Source organism: Schistocerca piceifrons, chromosome 1, assembly GCF_021461385.2.
Source record: "Schistocerca piceifrons isolate TAMUIC-IGC-003096 chromosome 1, iqSchPice1.1, whole genome shotgun sequence".
Lineage (NCBI taxonomy): Eukaryota > Metazoa > Arthropoda > Insecta > Orthoptera > Acrididae > Schistocerca > Schistocerca piceifrons.
In genome coordinates this window covers 845565684-845577120 of record NC_060138.1, presented here as the reverse complement: position 1 = coordinate 845577120, position 11437 = coordinate 845565684, and the positions used below count along the sequence as shown (strand labels likewise).

The window sequence follows — 11437 nt, the reverse complement described above, 5'->3', positions numbered from 1 at the left end:
CAATGTACAGGTTGAATAACATTGGGGATAGGCTACAATACTGTCTCACTCCCTTCCCAACCACTGCTTCCCTTTCATGTCCCTCAATTCTTATAACTGCTGTCTGGTTTCTGTAAAAGCTGTGAACAGCCTTTTGCTCCCAGTATTAAATGCCTGTTACTTTTTGAATTTCAAAGTAAGAATTCCAGTCAATATTGCTGGAAGCTTTTTCTAAGCCTTCCCGAGGGCAAGCAGCTTTGCAGCTTTACTGTATGGTTAAATGATGATGGTGTCCTCTTGGGTAAAATATTCCAGAGGTAAAATAGTCCCCCATTCGGATCTCCGGGCAGGGTCTACTAAAGAGGACGTCGTTATCAGGAGAAAGGAAATTGGTGATCTACGGATCAGAGCGTGGAATTTCAGATCCCTTAATTGGGCAGGTAGGTTAGAAAATTTAAAAAGGGAAATGGATAGGTTAAAGTTAGATGTAGTGGGAATTAGTGAAGTTAGGTGGCAGGAGGAACAAGACTTTTGGTTAGGTAAATACAGGGTGGTTGTTGTTGTTGTGGTCTTCAGTCCTGAGACCGGTTTGATGCAGCTCTCCATGCTACTCTATCCTGTGCAAGCTTCTTCATCTCCCAGTACTTACTGCAGCCTACATCCTTCTGAATCTGCTTAGTGTATTCCTCTTTTGGTCTCCCTCTATGATTTTTACCCTCCATGCTACCCTCCAAAACTAAATTGGTGATTCCTTGATGCCTCAGAACATGTCCTACCAACTGATCCCTTCTTCTAGTCAAGTTGTGCCACAAACTCCTCTTCTCCCCAATTCTATTCAATACCTCCTCATTAGTTATGTGATCTACGCACCTAATCTTCAGCATTCTTCTGTAGCACCAATTTCAAAAGCTTCTATTCTCTTCTTGTCTAAACTACTTATCGTCCATGTTTCACTTCCATTCATGGCTACACTCCATACAAATACTTTCAGAAACGAGTTCCTGACACTTAAATCGACACTCGATGTTAACAAATTTCTCTTCTTCAGAAACGCTTTGCTTGCCATTGCCAGTCTACATTTTATATCCTCTCTACTTTGACCATCACCAGTTATTTTGCTCCCCAAATAGCAAAACTTCTTTACTACTTTAAGTGTCTCATTTCCTAATCTAATTCCCGCAGCATCACCCGACTTAGTTCGACTACATTCCATTATCGTCATTTTGCTTTTGTTGATGTCCATCTTATACCCTCCTTTCAAGACACTGTCCATTCTGTTCAACTGCTCTTCCAAGTCCTTTGCTGTCTCTGAAAGAATTACAATGTCATCGACGAACCTCAAAGTTTTTATTTCTTCTCCATGGATTTTAATACCTCCTCCAAACTTTTCTTTCGTTTCCTTTACTGCTTGCTCAGTATACAGATTGAATAGCATCGGGGAGAGACTACAACCCTGTCTCACTCCCTTCCCAACCACTGCTTCCCTTTCATGTCCCTCGACTCATCACTGCCGTCTGGTATCTGTACAAATTGTAAATAGCCTTTCGCTCCCTGTATTTTACGCCTGCAACCTTCAGAATTTGAAAGAGAGTATTCCAGTCAACATTGTCAAATGCTTTCTCTAAGTCTACAAATGCTAGATATGTAGGTTTGCCTTTCCTTAATCTTTCTTTTAAGATAAGTCGTAAGGTCAGTATTGCCTCACGTGTTCCAACATTTCTACGGAATCCAAACTGATCTTCCCCGAGGTTGGCTTCTACCAGTTTTTCCATTCGTCTGTAAAGAATTCGTGTTAGTATTTTGCAGCTGTGACTTATTAAACTGATAGTTCAATAATTTTCACATCTGTCAACACCTGCTTTCTTTGGAATAGGAATTATTATATTCTTCTTGAAGTCTGAGGGAATTTCGTCTGTCTTACGTATCTTCCTCACCAGGTGGTAGAGTTTTGTGAGGACTGGCTCTCCCAAGGCTGTCAGTAATTCTAATGGAATGTTGCCTACTCCCAGGGCCTTGTTTCAACTTAGGTTTTTCAGTGCTCTGTCAAACTCTTCACGCAGTATCATATCTCCCATTTCATCTTCATCTACATCCTCTTCCATTTCCATAATATTGTCCTCAAGTAAATCGCCCTTATATAGACCCTCTATATACTCCTTCCACCTTTCTGCTTTCCCTTCTTTGCTTAGAACTGGGTTTCCATCTGAGCTCTTGATATTCATGCAAGTGGTTCTCTTTTCTCCAAAGGTCTCTCTAATTTTCCTGTAAGCAGTATCTATCTTGCCCCTAGTGATATATGCCTCTACATCCTTACATTTGTCCTTTAGCCATCCCTGCTTAGCCATTTTGCACTTCCTGTCGATGTCATTTTTGAGACGTTTGTATTCCTTTTTGCCTGCTTCATTTACTGCATTTTTGTATTTTCTTCTTTCTTCAATTAAATTCAGTATCTCTTCTGTTACCCAAGGATTTCTAATAGCCCTCATCTTTTTACCTACTTGATTCTCTGCTGCCTTCACTATTTCATTCCTCAAAACTACCCATTCTTCTTCTACTGTATTTCTTTCCCCCATTCCTGTCAACTGTTCCCTTACACTCTCCCTGAAACTCTGTACAACCTCTGGTTTAGTCAGTTTATCCAGGTCCCTTCTCCTTAAATTCCCACCTTTTTGCAGTTTCTTCAGTTTTAATCTACAGGTCATAACCAATAGATTGTGGTCAGAGTCCATATCTGCCCCTGGAAATGTCTTACAATTTAAAATCTGGTTCCTAAATCTCTGTCTTACCATTATGTAATCTATCTGAAATCTTTAATATCTCCAGGGTTCTTCCATGTATACAACCTTGTTTCATGATTCTTGAACCAATTGTTAGTTATGATTAAGTTATGCTCTGTCCAAAATTCTACCAGGTGGCTCCTTCTTTCATTTCTTAGCCCCAATCCATATTCACCTACTATGTTTCCTTCTCCCCCTTTTCCTACTCTCGAATTCCAGTAACCCATGGCTATTAAATGTTCGCCTCCCTTCACTACCTGAATAATTTCTTTTATCTCATCATACATTTCATCAATTTCTTCATCATCTGCAGAGCTAGTTGGCATATAAACTTGTACTACTGTAGTAGGCGTGGGCTTTGTGCCTATCTTGGCCACAATGATGCGTTCACTATGCTGTTTGTAGTAACTTACCCGCACTCCTATTTTTTTTTTTTTTTGCTTTTTTTTAAATACAAAATCAAATAGGGGTAATGTAGGAGTAGGTTCAATAAAGAATTAAAAAATAGGAGTGCGGGTAAGCTAGTAAGCTACTACAAAGAGTATAGTGAACGCATCATTGTGGCCAAGATAGACACGAAGCCCATGCCTACTACATTAGTACAAATTTATATTCCAACTAGCTCTGCAGATGATGAAGAAATTGATGAAATGTATGATGAGATCATTGACCTTTGGTTTCAACATCATAGGCATACACCCATGTTTTGTCACCTGCTATAACCTTCCTTAAAAGTTCTGGATCATTGCCAATTTTATTCAGCAATTCCTGAGTGATGTCTACGTGACATTGTTTTAGTTGAAATTCAACAACTTTGGAACAAACTTTGCTGCTACATCCTTCATGCCAGTATCCATATTACTTGGCATGAATCAAAGGATATGTTGACATGATCAGAAACCTCTCTGATGGCAATTCAGTGATTTTGCTGAACCATCAGTCATTGGGCGGCTATTATCTCCAACGCCTTCTCGGCCTCTTTGAAATGTTTATACCATTTGTAAATTCTTGTGTTACGGACAGCAGATTCTCAAAAAGCCACTATCAACATTTCAAATGCAGTGCTGCACTTTATTCCACTTTTCAAGCAAATTTTAATGCAAATTCTTTGACCCATCTTTTTCAAAAATGAAAATTTGCCAAGCAGTCAAAAACACATATAACCTTTTCAACTGTCAACAATAAACTAAATATTCAAGACAGCTGAAAATGCAAACCTGCATCAGGAACATGTGTACCAAAAAGATTTTTTAAAACCTGAAAATTGGATGTATAAAGCACGCAAAATTAAAAAATTCAGGGGGTGAAATGCATAGTGTTGCCAATATGCACATATAAAAGTGATACACTTCAAATGTTTCAAAAGCAACAGTTCCTTCCTGCGTTGAATCCCTCTCTTCCTTGGGGAAGCTAGGGAAAGTATAATTTTTCCTCTTATATGTGACTACAGGCAATATAAATATTCCTGACAAGCAATTCTGCCTCATAATTGATTACACATTATATTAGTACATCAGTACACCTTCACCTTACTTTCCATCCTTTACTTGCCTGGCTGTGTGCCTACTCATCTCCTAACACCAAGATCCCATCTATCAGTTGCTTTTACCACACACAACTCACATCCTTTCTTGCATAACCTACGCCCACCAACATTCTGTAGCAGCTTTTAAGTCTTATACATCTCCTCAGACACCTACAATGCCTTTGCCTCCCGTTCATTTTTTGTAAATTTGAGAACACCAATCTATATCTGCATCATTGAGATCCCCAGTCTGATGATGGACCTTCCTTCATGCAAACATCATGTTTTATAGATCCTATCACAGGTTTTATTTGGTTTTGTTATTGTTTACCATACGAAACTGTTCATATTTGCTAGTTGGGCTACTGGCTGTATTTATACCTGTGTGCATAATACCTGTATTTAAGATTTCTGCCTGAAGATAAGTACTGCTTGAAACAGCAGTAACAACAAACAAACATTAGTGGACATGACCATGTTTAACCTTTTAAGTGGACATGATGGATATATCCATCCATGCTCTGCTATTGCACAGTAGGTTCGATGGATATATCTGTCACTGCATTCTGTGGCTAGTAGCTCGTGGGAATGACAAGTTATCGGCCTGCCGTTGACACTGTGGTATTAGTTGAGCTTCATCCACTAGATGGCAGCTCTTGTCATGCAACACAGCATGTTCTAGGCTAGTTATAACGTTGTCAACCCGAGCACACGCCGAGAAAATGTGTCTTGTGGAGCAGCTGCAAAAGCGTGCCTTTGTCGTCTGTGTTTACCGCAGCGTTAATGAGTGATCTTTTGCAATGGCGAAAAGAAGTCGTTTATCAGATTCGGAGATTGAGAAGCTGCTTTTAGAAAGTGATGATAATTTCAGTGACAGTTCTGAACGTTTTCAAGATACAGATGTTGAGGCTAGTGAAAGTGACTTCGATTCAGAAAACATCTGACAACGAGACACTACTGCAGCAGACGGTACCTAGTGAATTTGTGCGTGCTAGTTCAGTTCGTATTCAATATTTGTTCAGTGGTAATAGTGGTACAGTTGTGCCTCTAAAACAAAATGATGTGATGAGTTGTTTTATGTGTTTTGTGGATGATGCTTTGTGCACAATGATAGCTGAACAGACGAACTTATATGCAGAACAGTTCATAGCTTCTCATCCCAATTTAGCAGCATGCTCCAGGGTTCACAGTCGGCAGAATACTACACGCGACGAGGTAAAAACACTTATTGGAATGCTTGTACTTCAAGGAATTCTTCACAAAGCAGACCACAAAATGTACTTTTCAAAGAGGGAATCAGTTGACACACCTTTCTTCAGGAAAGCGATGAGTGAAAAGCAGTTTCATCTTCTTTTGAAATTCCTCCACTTTGCTGACAATACCTCATATGATCCACTAGTCACTATCAGCAGAAAACTATTCAAAATTCACCCCATTATGGAGCATCTGTGGCGTAAATTCAGATCAGTGTACATGCCTGAAAGGAACATCACCATTGACAAATCGTTGTTGCTCTGGAAAGGATGGCTTGGATGGAAGCAATATATTCCATCAAAGCGTAGCAGATCTGGCATCAAATTGTTCAACCTCTGTGAAAGCGGTTCCGGGTATGTATGGGACTTTATTGTTTACACTCGAAAGGGCACTAATTATGGTAGCCACTATCCAGACGAAAAAATAACCTCTCGAATTGTTCTGGAACTTGCACACAATCTACTCGGGAAAGGCCACTGTATTTATCTTGACATCTGGTACACCAGTACAGATTTGGTGGACAAACTAACCAGCAATAACACCGATGTTGTCAGCACAATGTGGCAAGACAGGAAGGGGTTCCCTGACTTCGTAAAAAAGGAAAAACTGAAGAAAGGGGAGTACATAACAGGGTACAAAGGCAAGCAGATGGTAATGAAATGGAAATACAAAAGAGACATTGTTATGGTCAGCACCTTCCTTGGTGATACATTTGTAAATGTAAACTCGAAGAAGGGAATCGTTCAAAAGCCACAAGCTGTCGTTGGCTACAACAAGAATATGGGGGGCGTGGATAGGTGCAATTCTCGGTTACAAAGCTACCAGATGGCCAGAAGCAGGCTGAAAAAATACTATCAAAAGCTTTTCCGCCACTTGTTGGACACTGCATGCTACAATGCATACATTCTGTACAAGAAGCATGGTGGCAAACAAAGTAGAAGAGCTTCCTGATTAGTCTTGGTGAACAGTTGACCATATCTTCACCACATCAAGGGGCATCAGTAGGACGCCCACCTCGAACACCAAAAGCAACACGCCTTACAGCCAGGCATTTTCCAGACCTTCTGCCACCCATAACGAAGAAAAGACCAACAACGAGGTGTGTGGTGTGTACAAGGAAAGGCCTCCACAAAGAGACTTCATACTGGTGTGCAGAATGTGAAGTTTCCGTGTTTGCAGCACCTTGTTTTAAAATGTTTCACACTCAAAACGATATGTAATATTGTGAAAATACAGTTTTGTTAACTTCTGCAATATATTTTATTCATTTCCACCCAAAATAAATTTAAATTCGACAATGAAAATGCGAAGGAAAACGTGAGAACAGTGCGCAGCACCATCGCTAGCGGGCTACTCACCCCTAATACAGAACCATTTACATACCTGCCGACATAGGGGAAGGTGAATGTGGATGTGGGGTAACATGGCCAGGGCAGAAAAAGTTGCTGTTACATATTTTCTGTCAGGAAAATTCTTGAATGAAATTTTCTCTGCAGCAGAGTGTGCACTGATATGAAACTTCCTGGCAGATTAAAACTATGTGCCAGACTGAGACTCGAACCCGGGACCTTTGCCTTTCATGGGCAAGTGCTCTACCATCTGAGGAACCCAAGCACAACTCACAACGCATCCCCACAGCTTCATTTCTGCCAGTACCTTGTCTCTTACCTTCCAAACTTCACAGACACTCTCCTGCGAACCTGCAGAACTTGCACTCCTGGAAAAAAGGATATTACAGAGACATGACTTTGCCACAGCCTGGGGGATGTTTCCAGAATGAAATTTTTGCTCTGCAGCAGAGTGTGCACTGATATGAAACGTCCTGGCAGATTAAAACTGTGCGCCGGACCAAGACTCAAACTCAGGACCTTTGCATTTCACGGGCAAGGCAAAGGTCCCAAGTTCGAGTCTCGGCTCGGCACACAGTTTTAATTCGCCAGGAAGTTTCAGGAAATTTTCTGCCTGCTGAGAAGTGGCCAAACTAGTTGTTGTTGTCAGTGAGTTTGACAGAAACAGCTTGTTCCATTGTTTGTTAGTAAAAAACTTGTTTGATTTCCAGGAATCTGATATAAGTCATTTATATTATTCTTATCACCTCCCTTCACTGCAGGCTAATACTTTTTTTATGATATCAGTGTTTAAACAATGTACTTTGGCCTATACACTTGATTCCTCATTGTTTCTTTTAGTTCGATAGTTTCATCTGTGAACCACTAATGCCAATGTGGCATCTAATTGGGAAAAGTGGCCACACTACTACTAGGGAAAAACAGCTGAGGTGCTTACTATTATAATGCTAGTTACCTCCATACATCACAGGTAATGCCATAGATTAACTTTTAAATTATTTTGTATGCAAAACCATCATCCATCAGTATATCGCTTCATGGCAATTTTGAATTATTTACCATAATTAAAGAAGATATCCAGGAAAAAATAGAGATTCTGTAGGTGACAAAAAGATTATGGGAAACTTATGGAGTGAGTTCAACAAATAAGAAGAACAGCCAAACTTTGATTGCTTTTGAAATGGGAAAGCGATTTTATGGATTTACAGTCAATGGCCTATAGAGATTGGCATTCCAACTGGCAGATCAGAACAGAATACGACACTGCTTTAACAAAGAGTCAGAGATGGCAGGCAAAAGCACTTATATTAGTCTTAAGAACCCTGTCTCGAAGGCTAGAGGTTAACCTTTTTTATGAGGAAAGTATATAAAAGTTTTTGGACATTCTTAAAACAGTGCAAGAAAAACAGTTTCATTTCGCTTACCACATTTATAATGTGGATGAAACCATTGACGGCTCAGTCCAAGAAAGGAAAAGTGTTTGCAATTAAAGGAAAACATTAAGCCAGACATTAATCCAGCAGTATTACTTCAGCTGAAAGAGAGTTGCTGTCCAATTTTGGAATATGTACATTCACACTGAGCACTTCACCATGTTCATTTGGAAAAAGTGTGATGAATTTGAAATGCTTTAGAAAAATGGCTCTAGTCCTTACATATTTTTTTACCTGTAAATATTTAGTGTGATACCTGATAATATGAGGGCGGTTCAGAAAGTAACCTCCGATTGGTCACAGTGCGGGTTGTAGGGGGAGTAGCGACGCCATCTGTGCGTTCACGCACTCAACAGGTCAGTCGGCATCAAGCCGTGGTCGAGTGAACGTCGTACCTGCGCTAGTTTAGTTTTTGTGGCAGTTTGAAATGTGTGCTGCAATAGAAAACCCCACCAAATGTGAAGTGCGTGCTGTCATAAGGTTTTTTACAGCCAAAGGATATTCTGCAGCAGCTATTCATCATGAGCTTTGTGCCGTGTACGGACCAAGAGTTATGAGTGAAGGAGTTGTCCATGAATGGGTACGTTTATTTAAAAGTGGACGAGAAAACGTTCATGATGAAGAGAGGAGTGGTAGACCATCATTGGTGACTGACGAACTCGTTCAGACAGTTGATGCAAAAGTTCGTGAAAATCAACGTTTCTCAATGTCAGAGTTGTCTACTGGTTTTCCACAGATTTCTAAGACTCTCTTGTACGAGATAGTGACAGCAAGATTGGGTTACTGTAAGTTCTGTGCATGATGGGTGCCCAAAATTCTTACCGACCACCACAAAACTCAAAGAATGGCCTCTGCATTAGACTTTCTGTCACGTTATGAGGACGAAGGAGAACCATTGTTAAACAGAATCGTGACCGTTGATGAAACCTGGATTAAGTACGTGAACCCTGAGACAAAAGAACAATCAAAGATGTGGGCACATTCAAATTCGCCTACCAAACCAAGAAAAGCCTCGCAAGATTTTTCTGCCAGAAAACTGATGGCAACGGTGTTTTGGGATGCCAAAGGGGTGTTGTTGGTTGAATTCATGGAACGTGGTACGACCATTAATCAAGACGTGTACTGTGAAACAATAAAAATGTTACGACGGGATATACAGAACAAACTCCGTGGTATGCTGACTTCCGGTATCGTTTTTTTGCACGATAACGCCCGTCCTCACTCTGCTCGCAGAACAACGGCCCTTCTTGAGTCCTTCAAGTGGGACGTTATCAACCATCCACCTTACAGCCCAGACCTGGCGCCAAGTGATTATCACCTCTTCATGCATTTGAAGAATTGGCTCGGGTCACAGCGGTTTGATGACGACGAAGAGCTCAAAGATGCGGTCACAGGCTGGCTCCAGGCACAAGTGGGTGATTTTTATGCAGAAGGAATTTCAAAGCCTGTGAAGAGATACGATAAGTGCCTCAATCGCTATGGAGACTATGTAGAAAAATAGTGCAAAGATGTAGTTGTAAGATGTATATATTAAAATATTTTTATTTAACTTGGTGTATTTTTTTAAATCAACCGGAAGTTACTTTCTGAACGGCCCTCGTATCTACACTCAAAATAATGTTGGTTTGATGAACATTTAATTTCCTTTTGTATTGTTGCTTTACCCCACCCCCACCTCTTCCTACTGGAAATATCAAGAGCTCTTTAACATAAATGTTACTGTTATGTGGAATTTGCAATGATGATGCAAAATATTCTGATTAAATGTACACAGAGTGGTAATTAAGTAGTCTTTAACTTTGTTTTTGAGTGATTATCAGTTTCCTGCCTGATGTCTTCTGGTAAACTTTACAGACTTTTGTACCAAAATATAGAATTTCATCCTGAGAACTAGATATGGATGCATACTTTATATGGCAAATACTTTTACTCTCTAGTATTTTGGTTGTGAATTGCACGTTTCATCCTAAATTTATACCTGAAAAACATTTTTTTGCACAGTGGTCAGTCATCTATTTGTAGAATATTCTTACTGTACACTTCTGTACAATAAGTACTTTTCAGACTTTATTTGCATTGCCCTACAAGATTATGCCAGTATGCTAACAATCTTGCCGGCAGGTTAGCACAACAAAGAAACTTCTAAGTACAAAGAAAGCAAAAATGAGCTTTCTAATTAACTACATCATTATAGCTCTGTAAATGCAGATATGAAACATACAAAATGGTCCTGTAAAAATTTTAGCAAAGCTGACATGATAAAAGGGACTGAAAAAATTATTGCCGTGCTATTAACAGAGGTACATATTTCAAAATACTGATCTGTCAATTCAACCAAGCAGTGTACAATTAACCATACAGAGAACTAACACCAGATAGTATGACTAGTAGCAACATAACTTCTAGCAATAACATGTAGAAAGTGTGGGAGGGCAGCAAAAAGTGGGATCACGTGCAATAAATCCATAACAATGTTTCACTTTTGGCATGAAAAGGTGATAACTGGTTGAAAACAGATGAAAATTTGATGTTGCAGCAGAGGAAATGTATAGATGGAGGAACATGTTAAATCCAATTATTCAACGAAAACACAGATACAATATACTCAATGAAATCAGTGGCTATAGAGCTTCAGAACATGATATTACAAACACACAGGTATTTCATGCAGATTTTGCTGTTCCCCTGAACATGAGCAAACAACTTCAACATCCAGTTGAAGGGTGCGGTGGTGTGTGATGGGCCCACTGGAAACACTGTTGTCAGTGTGGCTTCAATACATTACACAGTGAGCAACCACACCTCTCTCGAGCCTTGGCTGGCACTGACATATTGTTGGCAGCTTCTGCCCTCGCTGCTGAGCAGATGCCCTGCATTTCTGATAGCAGTCCTGCAGTAAGGCAGCAACCTTTAGAGGCCATACTCATTGACATCAGCAGCACACTAATTTCCTCAGCATGGTGGAGCCTGCACAGCCACATGCTCTGCTTGCCACAGTGTTGCATAAAGATGGCTGTCGACAGAGTATGACTTGCTCTCTTACAGTAGTCAGATGGCAACTGGTGCATGGCACCAAGTCCCACTAGGAACTCAAGAGTGAGTATGACTTGCTCTCTTACA

At 40.2% G+C, this 11437-nt stretch overlaps 1 protein-coding gene across 1 annotated transcript; it reads left to right on the top strand.

Moving 5' to 3' along the window:
• Positions 1-4869: 4869 nt before the first annotated feature.
• Positions 4870-10686, top strand: LOC124775830 (piggyBac transposable element-derived protein 4-like). Its single transcript, XM_047250666.1, has 4 exons — positions 4870-4963; positions 5153-6098; positions 10512-10617; positions 10660-10686. Exons 1-4 carry the CDS (start codon positions 4870-4872, stop codon positions 10684-10686), a joined length of 1173 nt encoding a protein of 390 aa, XP_047106622.1.
• Positions 10687-11437: the final 751 nt, after the last annotated feature.